At 43.3% G+C, this 19823-nt stretch overlaps 1 protein-coding gene across 1 annotated transcript in view; it reads left to right on the plus strand.

Annotated features, from left to right (window-relative positions):
- Positions 1-19823, plus strand: part of LOC121573580 (UV radiation resistance-associated gene protein-like) — a 152287-nt gene that overhangs the window by 124322 nt on the left and 8142 nt on the right. The window contains exon 14 of the mRNA XM_041885670.2: positions 16818-16909. Within this exon, the coding sequence (XP_041741604.1) occupies positions 16818-16909 (92 nt within the window). The remainder of the gene's footprint in view (positions 1-16817; positions 16910-19823) is intronic.

Here is a 19823-nt window from a genome sequence, read left to right on the forward strand (position 1 = left end):
AGACCTGTCAGTCCTCCTGGCTTCATACATGTGTGTGGTTTGGTTCGCCTACAGTGCTATTTACAAGACCTCAGAAAATGGCCGACTAGATGGAGGAGAGGGTTAGCCTAGCTTGGGTAAACCAAACTGAATGCTGTACTCTTCAGTCTGGTTTAACCATGCTAGGAGAAAGCTGCTGCTGCTGTGTGAGAGAACATGTATAAAGAACACCAAACAGTATAATGACCTGAGTAGGTTATGTTGTCCCCTGCTGCTCCCATGGTGGTGGGCCGGTCCAGATGAGAGCTGGCACCGTGCCCTGGCCGTGGAGAATGACTGGCGGGCATCGCCTTGGCTAGAGCTCTGTTGGCTTTTCAGACGTAATTAACTTGCCATCTCCGCCAGAGTGCCATTGAGCGATGGCATGTGTTCACTAGAAGTGGCTGTAGTTTGGTTAGCGTGAGCTGACAGACCGGGCTGTCACTGACCCAAAGGAGTCCAGTGGCTGTCTACAGTACAAACAAGCTCCTTACAAGTTGAGAAATATATTAACAATCAAGTAAATATTTTGTAGTCGATTGAGTGTGTTATTGCATAATCATGCTTAGAAGTGAAAAATCTCTTGTTCTTTGAAAAATGTTGCCTCGGAGCACCTTTGGGTTTTGGTGGTGAAATATATCTAAAACAGAAAGCCACACCAAATTGGCATCTGTGTGCTGTGATGGTGGGGACTCAGTAGCAGGACTTTGGTAGAAGCAGGCTCTGTTTCCAATGCATCATAACTTCTGCTTGGCCTATATACTGGAAGGCGCTATGTATGGGATGGATGCCTAATGTATGCATAGTTTATTCTATAATAACCAATGGTTGTTTCTGGTTATTCACTTTTACATAAGCAGGTCCATTCTCGTGTGCCAAGCAGTCTGGCCTGCGTCCGCGGATCTTTGAGATAGGCTTTGGCAGCATCAGCTGGAATCTAGAGGAAACGGGCTAATGATAGCAGTGGACACAGGCCCACTTATCAACACAACATGTGGACCTGATGTGGAGGAGGATTTATAAGGCTTAAAGATGAAGGCCAATAGGATAAACCGCTTACTCATCGAAGCCTTGTTTCTTAGCATAATTTGTTTGGCAGATGGAAGTGATGCTCTTATTTTCATGACTATGGTCTCAGATCACAGAACGTTGTTTTTGCATTTTCAGTACATTAGCTACTTTTATATGAAACCGATTTTTCCATGAGTGACCCAACCAAACCCATTAATGGGAAAGATGTCTCTTCATTTGCGTCGTATTTCCTTCCGATCTATATATGCTGTAGGGCCCACAAAGTAAGCTCTCTTTCCCTACTTGTTCTCCACAAGTGACAAAAGAGCGACCCTGGCCTCCTTGTCCATTATGGTAAGATCCTCGCCAAAGCAGAGCTTGGAGTCTCTCAGTAAGCTGATGTCCTTTTAATTTCTTCCATATGAGGTCCCTGGCTGATCTGAATTCAAACAGAATGATGACAGCGCAGGTGCGCTCATTGTTGTTTCGCCTGCCCATCCTGTGTGTGATGTCAACGTCCTCGTTGACTCTCACACCAAGCTTGGGAGCTAGCTTCTGTTATTTATTCATTAGAGAAGCTTTTTATGTTAGTGTAGGTGGAACTTTCAATGTGTTGTAAATTGCCCAAAGGTAAGGACTTTATCATACAAATATGTGCTCACAAAGTCAGAGAAACACTCTTTAAAATAACTCATAGATGTTACCCATCCAACTAAAGTTTTTGTAAATATTTTAGAAATGTTGATGAGAAATATACATTTTGTCAATCTGGGACAGAATCACTTGGGCATTTGTTTTTCCAATGTCTTTCCAGTATGTATTTGTATTTATTAGGGATCCCAATTAGCTGCTGCCACATAAAACAAAAGATAAAACAGTACATCATATGACATTATTACACCACTACATACAGTGCATTTGGAAAGTATTCAGACCCCTTGACTTTTCCCACATTTTGTTAAGTTACAGCCTTATTAAAAATATATATATTCTGCAATCTACACAGTAGATTGATTAAGATTTTTTTTGGGGGAATAATAATGACAAAGCGAAAACAGGTTTTTAGAAATTCCTTATTTACATAAGTATTCAGACCCTTTGCAATGAGACTTGAAATTGAGCTCATGTGCATCCTGTTTCCATTGATCATCCTTGAGATGTTTCTACAACTTGATTGGAGTCCACCTGTGGTAAATTCAATTGATTGGACATGATTTGGAAAGGCACACACCTGTCTATATAGGGTCCCACAGTTGACAGTGCATGTCAGAGCAAAAACCAAGCTATGAGGTCAAAGGATGTGTCCGTAGAGCTCCAAAACAGGATTGTGTCGAGGGACAGATCTGGGGAAGGGTACCAAAACATTTCTGCAGCATTGAAGGTCCCCAAGAACACAGTGGCCTCCAACATTCTTAAATGGAAGAAGTTTGGAACCACCAAGACTCTTCCTAGAGCTGTCCGCCCGCCCAAACTGAGCAATCGGGGGAGAAGAGCCTTGGTCAGGGAGGTGACCAAGAACCCGATGGTTACTCTGACAGAGCTCCAGAGTTCCTCTGCAGCACTCCATCAATCAGGCCTTTATGGTAGAGTGGCCAGATGGAAGCAGCTCCTCAGTAAAAGGCATATGACAGCCTGCTTGGAGTTTGCCAAAAGGCACCTAAAGACTCTCAGACCATGAGAAACAAGATTCTCAGGTCTGATTAAACCAAAATTGAACTCTTTGGCCTGAATGCCAAGCGTCATGTCTGGAGGAAACCTGGCACCATCCCTACGGTGAAGCATGGTGGTGGCAGCATCATGCTGTTGTGATGTTTTTCAGCAGCAGGGACTGGGAGACTAGTCAGGATCGAGGGAAAGATGAACGGAGCAAAGTACAGAGAGATCCTTGATGAAAACCTGCTCCAGAGTGCTCAGGACTTGGGGCAAAGGACTGGGGCAAAGGTTCACCTTCCAACAGGACAACGACCCTGAGCACACAGCCAAGACAATGCAGTAGTGGCTTTGGGACAAGTCTCAATGTCCTTGAGTGGCCCAGACAGAGCCCGGACTTGAACCCGATCGAACATCTCTGGAGAGACCTGAAAATAGCTGTGCAGCGACGCTCCCCATCCAACCTGACAGAGCTTGAGAGGATCTGCAGAGAAGAATGGGAGAACCCCCCAAATAAAGGTGTGCCAAGCTTGTAGCGTCATACCCAAGAAGACTAGAGGCTGTAATCGCTGCCAAAGGTGCTTCAACAAAGTACTGAGTAAAGGGTCTGAATACTTCTGTAAATGTGATATTTCCATGTATTTATTTTTTATAAATTAGCAAACATTTCTAGACCTGTTTTTGTTTTGTCATTATGGGGTACTGTGTGTAGATTGATGAGGAAAAATAACAATTTAATCAATTTTAGAATAAGGCTGTAACGTAACAAAATGTGGAAAAAGTCAAGGGGTCTGAATACTTTCTGATTGCACTTTATCTACAATACAAAATGTATAATACCACCATACAACGTTATTTCAATATATGTGTGTGTAGAATGCTAGCGTTTGTGTGCGTATGCGTGTGTCTGTACCTGTGTGTATGTCTCTTCACAGTCCCTGCTGTTCCATAAGGTGCATTTTTTTATTTATTTTTTGTTATCTACTTTTTGCATCAGTTACCTGATGTGGAATAGAGTTCCGTGTAGTCATGGCTCTATGTAGTACTGTGCGCCTCCCATAGTCTGTTCTGGACTTGGGGATTGTGAAGAGACCTCTGGTGGCATGTCTTGTGGGGTATACATGGGTGTCCGAGCTGTGTGCTAGTAGTTTAAACAGACAGCTCGGTGCATTCAGCTTGTCAACACTTCTTACAAAAACAAGTAGTTATGAAGTCAATCTCTCCTCCACTTTGAGCCATGAGAGATTGACATGCATATCATTAACGTTAGCTCCCTATGTACATTTAAGGGCCAGCCGTGCTACCCTGTTATGAGCCAATTGTAATTTTCCTAAGACCCTCTGTGGCACCTGACCACACAACTGAACAGTAGTCCAGGTGCGACAAAACTAGGGCCTGTAGGACCTGCCTTGTTGATAGTGTTGTTAAGAAGGCAGAGCAGCGCTTAATTATGAACAGACTTCTCCCCATCTTAGCTGTTGTTGTATCAACATGTTTTGACCATGACAGTTTACAATCCAGGGTTACTCCAAGCAGTTTAGTCACCTCAACTTGCTCAATTTCCACATTATTCATTACAATATTTAGTTGAGGTTTAGGGTTTAGTGAATGATTTGTCCCAAATACAATGCTTTTAGTGTTTGAAATATTTAGGACTAACTTATTCCTTGCCACCCATTCTGAAACTAACTGCAGCTCTTTGTTAAGTGTTGCAGTCATTTCAGTCGCTGTAGTATCTGACGTGTATAGTGTTGGGTCATCCGCAAACATACACAGAATGGCTTTTCTCAAAGCTATTGGCATGTTGTTAGTAAAGATTGAAAAAAGTAAGGGGCCTAGACAGCTGCCCTGGGGAATTCCTGATTCTACCTAAATTATGTTGGCGAGGCTTCCATTAAAGAACACCCTCTGTGTTCTGTTAGACAAGTAACTCTTTATCCACAATATAGCAGGGGGTGTAAAGCAATCACAAATGTTTTTCCAGCAGCAGACTATGATCGATAATGTCAAAAGCCGCACTGAAGTCTAACAAAACAGCTTCCACAATCTTTTATCATCAATTTCTCTCAGCCAGTAATCAGTGATTTGTGTAAGTGGCATGCTTTTTGAATGTCCTTCCCTATAAGCGTGCTGAAAGTCTGTTGTCAATTTGTTTACTGTAAAATAGCATTGTATCTGGTCAAACACAAAAAAAAAAAAAAAAAAATTTACGGAGGGTTGGTAACAGGCTGATTGGTCAGCTATTTGAGCCAGTTAAGGGGGCTTTACTATTCTTAGGTAGCGGAATGACTTTTGCTTCTCTCCAGGCCTGAGGGCACACACTTTCTAGTAGGCTTATATTGAAGATATGGCAAATAGGAGTGGCAATATCATCCGCTATTATCCCTCAGTAATTTTCCATTTAAGTTGTCAGACCCCGGTTGATAGACAACAATATTTTTTTCACCTCTTCCACACTCACTTTACGGAATTCAAAATTACGATGCTTGTCTTTCATAATTTGGACAGATATACTTGGATGTGTATTGTCAGCGTTTGTTGCTGGCATGTCATGCCTAAGTTTGCTAATCTTGCCAATAAAAAAAAATCATTAAAGTAGTTGGCAATATCAGTGGGTTTTGTGATGAATGAGCCATCTGATTCAATGAATGATGGAGCTGAGTTTGCCTTTTTGCCCAAAATCTTATTTAAGATGCTCCTATCATTCTTTATATAATTTATCTTTGTTTCATAGTATGGTTTCTTCTTTTTATTCAGTTTAGTCACATGATTTCTCAATTTGCAGTACGTTTGCCAATCTGTTGTGCTGCCAGACTTATTTGCTATACCTTTTGCCTCATCCCTTTCAACCATACCATTTTTCAATTCCTCATCAATCCAAGGGGATTTAACCGTTTTTACAGTCATTTTCTTAATGGCTGCATGCTTATTTCAACTGGAATGAGCAATTTCATAAATATTATTTACATCATCAACATAAGAATCACTACAAAACATATTGTATGACTTCTTATACACTATATTAGGCCCAGCCTTTGGAACTTTGGTTTTCCTAGATATGGCTACTATATTGTGGTCACTACAGGCGATGGATTTGGATACTGCTTTAAAGCAAATTTCAGCAGCATTAGTAAAGATGTGATCAATACATGTTGATGATTTCTTTCCTGTGCTATTTGTAACTACCCTGATAACCTGAATAAGGTTGCAGGCACTGGTTACAGTTTGAAGCTTTTTCTTAATGGGCAGCTTGGTGAAAGCCAGTCAATATTTAAATCACCCAGAAAATATACCTCTCTGTTGATATCACATACACTATCAAGCATTTCACACGTTATCCAGATACTGACTGTTAGCACTTGGTGGTCTATAGCAGCTTCCCACAAGAATAGGCTTTAGGTGAGGCAGATGAACCTGTAGACATATTACTTCAACAGTATTTAACATGAGATCCTCTCTAAGCTTTACAGGAATGTGGTTCTGAATATAGACGGCAACACTGCCCCCATTGGCAGATGTTATAACCATGTATTGCTACCACTGTATCATCAAAGGTATTATCTAAATGAGTTTTAGAGATAGTCAGAATATGAATGTCATCTGTTACTAGCAAGTTATTGACTTCATGAACCTTGTTTCTTAGGCTACATATGTTAATGTAGGCTATTTTTAGCGCTTTTCTGGGATGCTTGATTGTTTTCATTGCTTTACTGGGACGCTTAGCAGAAGTAGACATGCTCATATTATTTAGTGCAGGGTGAGCTGCACACAGTGGACTTCCTACTAGAGCACACCGCCTCAGTGCTAACAGTACAGTGCATTCGGAAAGTATTCAGACCCCTTGACTTTTTCCACATTTTGTTACGTTACAACCTTATTCAAAAATTTATTAAATCGTTTTTTTCCCTTTATCAATCTACAGACAATACCCCAAATGACAAAGCGAAAACAGGTTTTTAGAAATGTTTGCAAATGTACTCAAAATAAAAAACTGATATACATTTACATAAGTATTCAGACCTTTTACTCAGTACTTTGTTGAAGCACCTTTGGCAGCGATTACAGCCTTGAGTCTTCTTGGGTATGACGCTACAAGCTTGGCACACCTGTATTTGGGGAGTTTCTCCCATTCTTCTCTGCAGATCCTCTCAAGCTCTGTCAGGTTGGATGGGGAGCGTTGCTGCACAGCTATTTTTAGTTCTCTCCAGAGATGTTCGATTGGGTTCAAGTCCGGGCTCTGGCTGGGCCACTCAAGGTTATTCAGAGACTTGTCCCAAAGCAGCTCCTGCGTTGTCTTGGCTGTGTGCTTAGGGTCATTGTCATGCTGGAAGGTGAACCTTCGCCCCCAGGATGAGGTCCTGAGCGCTCTGGAGCAGGTTTTCATCAAGGATCTCTCTGTACTTTGCTCCGTTCATCTTTCCCTCGATCCTGACTAGTCTCCCAGTCCCTACCGCTGAAAAACATCCCCACAGCATGATGCTGCCACCACCATGCTTCACCGTAGGGATGGTACCAGGTTTCCTCCAGACATGACGCTTGGCATTCAGGCCAAAGAGTTCAATCTTGGTTTCATCAGACCAGAGAATCTTGTTTCTCATGGTCTGAGAGTCCTTTAGGTGCCTTTTGGCAAACTCCAAGCGGTCTGTCATGTGCCTTTTACTGAGGAGTGGCTTCCGTCTGGCCACTCTACCATAAAGGCCTGATTGGTGGAGTGCTGCAGAGATGCTTGTCCTTCTGGAAGGTTCTCCCATCTCCACAGAGGAACTCTGGAGCTCTGTCAGAGTAACCATCAGGTTCTTGGTCACCTCCCTGACCAAGGTCCTTCTCCCCCGATTGCTCAGTTTGGCCGGGTGGCCAGCTCTAGGAAGAGTCTTGGTGGTTCCAAACTTCTTCCATTTAAGAATGATGGAGGCCACTGTGTTCTTGGGGACCTTTAATGCTGCAGAATTGTTTTGGTACCCTTCCCCAGATCTGTGCCTCAACACAATCCTGTCTCTGAGCTCTACGGACAATTCCTTCGACCTCATAGCTTGGTTTTTGCTCTGACATGCACTGTCAACTGTGGAACCTTTATATAGACAGGTGTGCCTTTCCAAATCATGTCCAATCAATTGAATTTATCACAGGTGGACTCCAATCAAGTTGTAGAAACATCTCAAGGATGATCAATGGAAACAGGATGCACCTGAGCTCAATTTCGAGTCTCATAGCAAAGGGTCTGAATACATGTAAATAAGGTATGTTTTTTATTTTAAATAAATGTGCAAACATTTCTAAAGACCTGTTTTCACTTTGTCATTATGGGGTATTGTGTGTAGATTGAGGAATTGTTTTTATTTTATCAATTTTAGAATAAGGCTTTAACAAAATGTGGATAAAGGGAAGGAGTATGAATTCTTTCCGAATACACTGTATAATAGGCACATGATTACTGCATACAATAGCTGTAGGATCAGCAGAGGCATTCAGGGCAGATAGAGGGACATAAATTAGGTTTCTTACATTGTGTCTACCAACACCCCTGGTATAATGTACACTGGCTGAAGCATTACGTCAACTCAGCGACACAATGGTAGGGATTAACTGAGCTGGGCTTGGGTCATTGATAAGTCATTGTCTCAACACAGCCTTATAATGCTGTGAAAGGATCCAGGAACCCAAATTATTAGAGTGGATCCCATCCTCCTTATAAAACGTGTTTTGTTTCCAAAAGCTGCAATAATCACGTAGCCGTTGTGAAGAGAAAGAATCCTGCTAAAGTGTTCAATGCCAGGATTCAGAGAGGGCACAGGGCCAGATATGATGGGTATTTTATTAGAGAATCAATCAGCTCTTTAAAATCCAGTTTCAACTGTTCAGAGCTGCCCTTCATAATGTCATTAAAACCCACATGGACTATGTTCTGGGTGGATCTTCTGCTGGACTGGGGTAAAAGATTTGGTAGGGGCATCCATTTGCAAGCTTGTCATGTTCTTTTTGTTTTTGATAGTCCAAGATTCTCCACTAACGGAAAGTATGTGATGAATTTATTTATAATTCATGCAAAATATTACATCCATAAAATGAAATGTTTGAAGAAAAAACCTTCCTATTCAATATTTTTAAAGGTAGATTTAAATAATTACTTTGCCACTTTGAATACTATGCTCTGTAAGAATAAGAAGGTAATGAAATCAATTAATACTCTAATTTCTTTGAATGTAAAAACCATGTATGTGTTTCTGTTTATTCTATTTGTTATTGATGTTTTGTGTCACAGAAATCTATACATCCTTCTTAAAAATTGTAACACATTTGAATTTGTGTCCTTCAAAATGTATGTTATTTTATTATAATTTTGTATTTATTTTTTACTAATAGTTAACACACATTCCACAGTTTTATAAAGAAAAGTATAGATGATAGCCATGGCCATAGTATTCTTCCCGTAACAACCAGGGACCCTCATTAGAGACTGTATTATGGACGTATGGAGAAATATGGACCACCACTACAGATTGTCCTGACCTCTACTGGAGGCCCTGTTATTGACCTGGAACTGGCCTGGAAGGCCACACCTGCTTAGGCCCCTCTAAAGTGGGCTGAAGTAGAGCCAACAGAGGCCCCTTGATTGCCCTCCTTAGGGAGTCAGAAAGAACTAGGCCTACTCTCCCTCATGTATTATGAGAAACACTAATACTATTTATATTTTTACCATAGTGGACAGACCTGCAGCATTTACCATCAGGATTAGTATTTAGAACTATTCTGATTGGAAATCATGAGTAATTGTCGATGGTGGAGTCAACTGACATCCAGAGGGTACTGATTTTAGTCTATATAATCCTGTGACGTGAAAAATAATCCTCCTGATGAAAACCTAACCACATTACAGGTTTCCTCTAGCGAGTCTGCTCCCCATCCCTGGTGGAAGTCTAGACACACCGCTTGTCAGGTGATGCTAATATTCCCCGCTGCTTGAACGGTTGTGACTTCTGTGCTGACAAACGGCTCGTCAAATGATCTCACGGCGAATACGGAGCGCTTCATTACGAAGGCTGGCCCTGCGGTTCTTGTACAGAACGTCGCCAGCAATTAACCTCAGAACAGGCGAGAGGCCCTCACCTTGGCGTTTTCAGCTCTTAGGACGATTGGTTGTGACAAAAAGAAAGGAAACAATAATACATTGCATAAGCCGGGATGTTTACGTAGCTGCGTGGCAGAGCCTGAGTCGAAAACAAACAGCCCTTCATGGAGTTATGGGTGGCGTGTAAACCAGCGGGTTGGGACGCTTTAGTCCGCTAATGTGTGTTTACGTGTTAGGCCCCGGTTGGATTGAAGGAGCTGAGCTGTACACAGACGCTGCATTCCTGTGGCTCTCAGGCCCTGCTATGGTGGATGGACCTGGGAGGTATCCTTGACTCCTCTAGTGGTGGTGAGAGCTCAGCGCTCCGTTCACACATCCTGCAACACACACACACCCGGCCCTGAGGCGGTATCAAAAACACTAGCTCAGCGTCCTGTGTTCTACCAGTGCTCTGTACAGGGCCTGTGAAGTGGCTGAGTGCAAGTGTCTGAATAGGCAACATAGCAGGAAGGGGACAGACACAAAGGTGTGTGAAGAGGCCTGAGGAGAGGAGTTGTGCTGGATCTGTTTCAGTCAGGCCCAAAGCTAGCATCACGTCATGTGAAAGAACCCTCCCTCCTGTGGGTGCGGCCCCATCCAGGGCCTCTCGCCTTACAGCTGGCCTCAATGGGCCCCGGTGATTTCTCACCACGATCTGGTTAGCCTGATCACAAAGCACTTGCACAGCCCGGGCTGGCCAGCCGGCGGCCAGGTGAAAGGGGACTTCCACACTGTGAGAGCTCCTCATAGACCCCACCTGTACTCTCTGTGTTGAGAAATGACACACTGACTTATGTTAGACTCAAATAAGCAATTTGTATTAATATTTGTATGACCTAGAAACTTGAAGGCTAGAAATGTTCATGTTTAGTATTATATTTATTTACTTTTTTTCCAAACAACTCTCTCATAAACTCCAGGCCATGTGATTTGAATATCATAGGAGAACGAAATCAGAGTTTATTTCATGCCTTGTCAGTTGTGACACGTTACTAAACAACTGGTCTGTTTGAGAAGCCGGACTCTCCCTCCCTCTGAGCTGTTTGTTTCTCTCTGTTCAAGGCCGTGTTGTTGCTTTTAATTGAAAGCGACATCCAGCTTTATGTCAGGCAAAGCTGCCTCACACATTTCTCTCTTTCACACTCACAGCTTCACTGTTGTTATCTCAACGATCTTTATGTGGCCGGCACATTGAATGTTTCACTATTTGTCCCTCAGAAGAGGGTGAAGTGAAGGAGGACGGAGAAAAGGAAAGGGCATTTTGCTTACACAACAGTGAAGGGCCAGGATGTAATCCTTCCCCCTCCAAGTCCAGAGCCAAGAGCCTGAGTCTCTACAGAGCTCTGAGACTTGTCTTACAACTAGCCTGGCTATGTTTACCAGCCTCCCTGCTGAAGAAAACAGTATAGACCAGCATAGGCTGGTCCATTATAGGTGCTGGTTTTGCTGATGACCAGACTTTGCTGTGTATTTGATGGTGCCTTCGCTGTGTTTTCATGGTGACCAACCTTTGCTGCATGTGTGTTTGCTGGTGACCAGCCTTTGCTGCATGTGTGTTTGCTGGTGACCAGCCTTCTCTGTGTGTTTGCTGGTGACCAGCCTTTGCTGTGTGTTTGCTGTTGACCAGCCTTCGCTGTGTTTTTGCTGGTGACCAGCCTTTGCTGTGTTTTTGTTGGTGACCAGGTGACCATCCATCACTGTGTTTTTGCTGGTGACAAGCCTTCGCTGTGTTTTGCATAAGCTGGTCACCAGCAAAACCAGCATCAAATCACATCATGCTGGCTTGCAACGTGATGTTTAATTCCAATTGGAATCCAGACAGTGGGGATATCCAACAATTTGAACTTTTCTTCACCCACAATATGCATTCAGAATGACTGCCAGTGTTAGAAATATGAATAAATGAGACTATCTAAACTGAAACAACCATTTCAGTAATGGGTGCAATAAGTCCAACTAACAGATTGGATTAGTTATTTATTATGTTATTTATCTTTGTGTAGCATAAGATTAATTAATCAATCAATGTACATGCAAAAACACAACAAAGATATTGAAACAAACAATTATAAAAATTAGCATGCTGGGAAATATGATAATGATGGGCGTGGTCAGACCATCATGGACCAGCTTGGTCACGAGTATACCAGTATCACCAGCATAAGCTGGTATGTGTCCAAAACACAGCAAAGTCATTCTCACTCAGATATCATATAAAAAAAATACAAAATTGTCTCCACCGTATGGAAAATGTGTAGAATTGCACATTTCTCCCCTCCCCGTTGCAAAATGAGTAGAATTGCATGGAATTTGTTATAAAATTGCAAAATCTTCTCTCTGCCCCATTGCAAAAAGTGTAGAATTGCAGCAAACTTGCTTAAAAACTGCCACATTTTCTTTACGCCACATGGCAAAATGTGTAGAATTGCAGGAAATTAACAAAATTTAACATAGGGCCCCCAAAAGGCATGGACCAGCTTGGTCACCAGCATAAGTTGGTATATGTCTAAAACACAACAAAGGTTGGTCGTGAGTGTCCAAAACACAGTGAAGGCTGGTCACTAGCAAAATCAGCTAGACCATGCTGGTCGTGAGGAGGTGGCACAGCTAACATGTCAATGGTTTAGGTACTGTAGACACCATGACATGGAGGCTAGCCTTGACAGCAACTAATGGGGGGAGGGATCCATAATAAATACAAAATATTAGGTCTGGCGCCAAGCAGACACTTGTTGGTCCAACAAAGCACTTGTTGGTCAAGTGTTGTGTAGTGCCCATTGGTAGAGAGTTGGCACAGACCTGTGTGAGCATGACGGAACTCTTGTCAGGGTGTAGAGAGAAGTGCTGCTGGAATGGACTCTCCCTATCTTGTATCTTTTTGGAGGCTGCAGCAGTAAGACACATGCCTTTGTCCAGGTTCCAGGAGAGTCCTCTCAGCATTCACATGCGTGCTACTCAGGAACATCCTCTCCTCTTCATCCCCCTAACAATTCCCCCAACAGTAGTGTACTCAGAACAATCCAGTGATGTCACGCCTCACTCTGTCTTCACCCCTATCCCATTTCTGTGCTCCACGCTTGGCAAGGTTTCAACACATAGCTTGGGGGGAAATAGCCGTCACATACACATACATTTACAGTAAGCTCCAAAAATATTGGGACAGTGCCATTTGTTGTTGTTGTTTTGGCTCTGTACTCGAGCACTTTGAATTTGAAATGATACAATGACTGAGGTTAAAGTGCAGACTGTCAGCTTCAATTTTAGGGTATTTTCTTCCATATTGGGTGAACCGTTTAGAAATTACTGCACTTTTTGCTGTTTGTTTTGGTTGTGTATTTTGTGCCCAATAGAAATGAATGGTAAATAATGTAGAGTCATTTTTTTCGTAAATAACAATAGAATGTTTCTACATGAATGTGGATGCTATCATGATTACGGATAGTCCTGAATGAATCGTGAATAATGAGTGAGAAGGTTAGACCCGCAAAGATCATACCCCCAAGACATGCTAACCTCTCACTATTACAATAACAGGGGAGGTTAGCATTTTTGGGGGGTATGATATTTATGCCTCTAACTTTCTCACTTATCATTATTCACCAATCATTCAGGATTATCCAGAATACGTACAGTGCATTTGGAAAGTATTCAGACCCCTTGACTTTTTCCACATTTTGTTACGTTACAGCCTTATTCTAAAATTGATTAAATCGTTTTTTTTCCTCATCAATCTACACACAATACCCCATAATGACAAAGCGAAAACAGGTTTTTAGAAATTTAAGGAAATGTATTAAAAATTAAAAACTGAAATACCTTATTTACATAAGTATTCAGACCCTTTACTCAGTACTTTGACATTTTTTTATTTAATCCATTTTAGAATAAAGCTGTAACGTAACAAAGTGTGGAAAAAGTCAAGGGGTCTGAATACTTTCCGAAGGCCCTGTATGTATTAGGGCTTTTCATCACCAATATGGGTTTGGATCTAGGTACTGTCCCTCTCCCAGCTTGGCTCAATCTGAGGTGCTTTTGATAAAACACCAAATCTACCACAGAGATCAGGAGGTCTGTGCAGATACCATAGAGAACTCTGGTTCCATGGGTCCCCCGGAGGTTAGAGAGCAAAAGATGCACATGTGCATGAGCATACGTGCATATGTATACGTGCTGACACACACACACACACATGCATTTGTTCACAAAATGTGCATGCACACACACACACACACACACACACACACACACACACACACACGTACTGTTAATACTGAATAAGATCAATTGGGAGGTTTTCCTGTGCTGAAGAAGGATCTAACACACACACACTGTGATGAAACTAACTCTGTGCTTCCTCACTGGTCCGATGGCTCAGTACATTTTGATATAATTGCTTGGTCACCTCACCAAACATCCATTTTGGTTGAGTGTGTTACCTGTGATTAATGAATTCTAAATATTTTCTAAACATTGAAAATAAATTAGAGAAGACATCAGATGAAGTTGATTCATTATTTTGCTAGTCGAAAGCAGTAGGCCTACTATTTGCTAGTCTAAAGCAGTACTTACAAATGTTTGTGTGTGTGAGATCTGTCTTGCAAACATGTGGAGGGGGCGTGGTCGCTAAACACGCAGGTGACCATGGTCTGCTCATTAAGAAGGAAGACTCCAGTACTAATTAATGGGGGTTGAAAGAGTTTCTGCTCTGTCCTAGATCTTCAACATATTCTATATATTAATCTGTATCGTACAGGTTATAATATTCTCTGACGTATCTAAAGTGTTATTGGGTGTTAGTCTTTGCGAAGTGTTTATTGGCTTAGTTTGACAAAGTGCTTTCTAATAACACAAGTGTTTCCTGTCACCTGGTCGCTGCTAGTGGCTGGAGGGTATAAATATAAATGCTCAGGTGTAGAGCTTTATTTTGAATTCAAAATGGCCACCAGTCTCTGCAGGGGTTAGTTGGGGCTTCTGTGAGTCCTAGGGACTAGTCAAGATTGATCGTCAGTCTTTATCTTCTTTTGACTCGTTTTTTTCTTAATTTATTATTTAATTTGAGTCTGGTCCAGCAATCTTGTTGGCTTTTGTATATTTTTGTAAATACCTGCACCTGCTCCAAATGCCTTAAATAAAAACCATGCACTGGATCTTCTGCTTCCTGCCTCTCCTTGATCACCAACACCAGCCAGACAGCTCGAACCATCCAGTGCCAGAAGGGGGCCTACCATCCACCCTTACACACACACACACACACACACACACACCCTGCTGTACTGTGTGCTCTGGCAGTGGCAGCAAGGACCCATGTGTTAATGCTTATGCCACTCCTCATGACATTAGTCAAACCTTACTAGAACCACCGCACAGCCTTACAGTCCTGACAGAATATTTCAGCATAGGCCACAAAAAAATTTACTTGGATGAATGGTGTTGAGATGACTGCTGATCCAAGAAAACCATTATTATCCTCTAACTATAAACACAAACTGAGAAACGTGGCCTTTGGCCCCTGGGGCGCCAACATTTACTTCTCTGTAATTCCTCTGTTATCGTGGTACTTCTCCCCAACGTCTTCATATATATAGTCTATGGGGTATGGTCGGTAGGCAGTGGTATGTAATGGGTGAGTGTAGCGCTGGTGGGAGCAAAACACTGGTACTGTGTCTGGCCTAATTAGAATCATATGTGGTTCATCACTCACTGTAGCGGATGTACAGCACTGAGCGAGTGATGCCCAGGGAGGGAGAGCGGGATGGAACCAGGGATGGCGGTTTGAGTGTAGAGAAGAATGGGTGTCACAGTATAACAGAGTGGAGGAGAGAAAATAGATGTGGGTGTCAGTGACACAGGCCCTAGTGAGGTATAAGGCGGATGTGGTGATGCTGCGGCACGTGATGCTGCTCAACTGTGTTGGTGGGATGCCGTCTTTTGTCATATTTATATGTGTATATATATATATATATACAGTACCAGTCAAAAGTTTGGAAACACCTACTCATTCAAGGGTTTTTCTTAATTTTTTACTATTTTCTACATTGAGAATAATAGTGAAGACATCAAAACTATGAAATAACACATATGGAATCATGTAGTAACCAAAAAAGTGTTGAACAAATGAAAATATATTTTATATTTAAGATTCTTCAAATAGCCACCCTTTGCCTTGATGACAGCGTTGCACACTCTTAGACCGGTGGAAAGCTTTGATACAATTGAGACATGGATTGTGTATGTGTGCCATTCAGAGGGTGAATGGGCAAGACAAAATATTTAAGTGCCTTTGAATGGGGTATGGTAGTAGGTGCCAGTCGCATCGGTTTGTGTCAAGAACTGCAACACTGCTGGGTTTTTCACACTCAACAGTTTCCTGTGTGTATCAAGAATGGTCCACCACCTAAATGACATCCAGCCAACTTGACACAACTGTGGGAAGCATTGGAGTCAACATCGGCCAGCATCCCTGCGGAACGCTTTCAACACCTTGTGGGGTGGGGGCTCACTTTGGCTCACTTTAGCTCACTTCCATGTCGGTCATAAGTTGAGGTTGATTTTATGACTGATGGATGGAGGACTGGTGAGAGGGATTGTCATCAATCCAATGGGGATCTAGGTCACTTGGAGAGAGAGGGAGACGGAGAGAGAGCGATAGAGGGAAATGGAGAGAGGGAGTGATTGCTCTGTGCGGTTTTACCCCATCTGTATTCCAGATTTCTGGTATTCTGCCTTTTCTAATCGCCGCCCACGTCTCATCTCCCTCTCCACACACCTTTCCACATTAGCACAGACATCTGTTAGCATGGCAGGAGGGCCGGGTGCCCATTGTATGTTGGGGTGAATAATAGCTCAAAGGGAGAAGTTATAATGCTTCAGATATAAAGAATGACAGGTTGCTTCGGTCTCCCTGTATATCTGCCTTGTCCAGAGACGTCAAGAACTAGAGAATCATGAGAATGTGTGAATAAAACTGATATAATAGGTTATGGTACAGAAAGCTCTGGTCGTTGCTAATGTATGCTTTGTTTTTCTTTCCCAGCTGAGATACCAGCATGGCCTGTCCACTCCAGACCTCCGCCAGACCCTGCCCAACCTCAAGAACTTCCTGGAGCACGGCCTTCTGGTCCGATGGTGAGTACCTGTACTAGTCCACTCTCACTCTCCCAGTGTCTTAGTACTATTAAGCTACCCCACCTAGCACTGTTGCGCCCACTATCTCTACTCTACATTTTTCACTTCAGGGTCCGGTTGCACCAGTTGGTCGTTAGTGGGTCGTAACTCTACGCCCGACGTAAAATGCGCTCTATGCCGGACCAAAAAATTATACCTATTGCACCACCTGGGTGTAAACCCTTCAATGAGCTACGACTGGGCGTAGGGTATTAAATTGGGACAATCTTCAGCATGATACCCATAGAAAATAATAGCAGTCTATATTTTCAAAAGGATGTGAGTCTCGTACTCTCACACACACACACACACACACACACACACACACACACACACACACACACACACAGGGCTGAAATACTCGTCAGGGGGCGGCGGCTGGCAGACTTACAGAGGGGAGAATTATGTGTGTGAGAAGGTGCAGTAAGCCTGAACAGGCAATAAGTTAGGTCCTCGTCACAGGACCCACATAGTTCTCCCCTCTAACTGATTCAGACAGCAGGTACTGGGGGACAGGAAGGTGGTCTGACTCTGGGGCTCCACACTGCAGTAGTGAAACACTGAAACAGGGAGGACATGCATTCATTCCTGCTCTCCTTTTGTATGGGACTTATTTTATTGCCCTTCCTCCCCACCGTATCACTTCCAGTTCCCCCCTGCCTGAAAAAGCCTCAATTCAGATTCTATTTCCAGCGGAGAGGCCAAGCGTATGAAATATGGATGCATAAAAATGCTGTGCGGCAGCTGAAGGGAGTTAACCGGTAGACTGTGAGAGGGAAAGGGGTTTGATATCTGTTCCCCTCCCCTCTCCTCTACTCCTATACAGGGGTGGTGGTGGGGCGAGGGCATGTCCAAGAGAACCATTTCCATCCATGAACTGTGTAGACGTTTCCGCCTCCATATAGAGCTTTCTGCATGCACAATAAGCTGACTAGAAGGGCTCTTCTCCTGCATGGGAACATGGGCTTTATCCAGGGGACCTCATTGGGAAGTACTGTACACTGAGTGCACAAAAAATTAGGAACACCTGCTCTTTCCATGACATAGACTGACCAGGTAAATCCAGGTGAAAGCTATGATCCCTTATTGATTTATCTTGTTAAATCCACTTCAATCAGTGTAGATAAATGGAGGAGGCAGGTTAAAGATGGATTTTTAAGCCTTGAGACAACTGAGACATGGATTGTGTATGTGTGTCATTCAGAGGGTGAATGGGCAAGACAAAAGATTTAAGTGCCTTTGAACGCGGTATGGTAGTAGGTGCCAGGAGCACCGGTTTGAGTGTGTCAAGAACTGCAACACTGCTGGGTTTTTCACGCTCAATAGTTTCCCGTGTGTATCAAGAATGGTCCACCAACCAAAGGACATCCAGCCAACCTGACACAACTGTGGGAAGCATTGGAATCAACATGGGCCAGCATCCCTGCGGAACGCTTTCGACACCTTGTAGAGTCCATCCCCTGACGAATTGAGGCTGTTCTGAGGGAAAATGTTTTGTACACTCAGTGTATATGATTGTTAAGGGTTTGTACTGTATAGAAAGAGACTGTGTTTTCTTTAATGTTCCTACACGGATCCCTTCCTACTAAAACAGTTGCAAACAGAGTAAAGACGTATGTACATCTCAGTGGCACAGTGGAAGGACTTGTAAACCTAGCCCCCGAACCATGCAAGTGGATAAGGCTTAGGGAGCCAGTTACTTTAGGGTGAATGCTAGACAAAAAAAAACATTAGACAAGGAGGAACTTACCAAAGGCAGTTCTTCTTGCTTTGTAAACGGAATAGCTTGCCGAGTTCAAAACAAACACGTTAAGCTCCTATTCGTGGTTCGACATCTGCAGAGGCCCTGGCAGAGGTTCACAGGTCCTAAGCCCGGTGCACCGAGTCTGGGGTGAGGGGGCTGGATGATTGAACACAGCCCCGGCCCCGGCTGCTCCCCCAGCCGCCCGGAGGTTCCGAAGATTCCCCCCAAAACCCCTGGTGAGAGAACAGCGATAACGGCATTAAATCTGAACCCCTCCCTGCTGCCTTCAAACACACACACAGTCCAAGAACACACAGGAGGAAATGTTTAGCCTGGCTCGTGTGTGTGTGTGTGTGTGTGTGTGTGCCTGCGTACTGTGTGTCTGTATCTTCACTTCCCCAAATTTCCACCTGTGACAACCAAGCAAGTTCAGCCTAAATGGCCAATAACACAGTCAGGAATACTGGTCCTGGTCTGAATCAGTAACTGAACATGCATTGCAGTAAAGCTGATGGCACACATCCAGCACAGTAGGTGTTTCATTATGTGGAGATGATTGTTCCAGTAAAGCCATAGGGATGGTAGTTGTTGAGATGGTAAGGGGAGATGCCTGATGTTGTGGGGGAACTCATACAGTATAATGAATCAAATAAAGCTAATTTGTTTGGATGAGTTCGAGCATTCCTACACAGACACACACACAAACACACACACACACACATACACACACAAGTGGCGCAGTGGTCTAAGGCACTGCATCGCAGTGCTAGCTGTGCCACTAGAGATCCTGGTTCGAATCCAGGCTCTGTCGTAGCCGGCCGCGACCGGGAGACCCATGGGGGGCGGCGCACAATTGGCCCAGCGTCGTCCAGGGTAGGGGAGGGAATGGCCGGCAGGGATGTAGCTCAGTTGGTAGAACATGGCGTTTGCAACGCCAGGGTTGTGGGTTCGATTCCCACGGGGGGCCAGTATGAAAAAATAAATAAATAATGTATGCACTCACTAACTGTAAGTCACTCTGGATAAGAGCGTCTGCTAAATGACTAAAATGTAAATGTAATGTGTGTGCCTGCGTTTGTCTGTATGTCTGTCTGTGTGTGTTAGCTGTACAGTGATCTCTATGGATGAGGG

Source organism: Coregonus clupeaformis, chromosome 9 (assembly GCF_020615455.1).
Source record: "Coregonus clupeaformis isolate EN_2021a chromosome 9, ASM2061545v1, whole genome shotgun sequence".
Taxonomy (NCBI): Eukaryota; Metazoa; Chordata; class Actinopteri; order Salmoniformes; family Salmonidae; genus Coregonus; species Coregonus clupeaformis.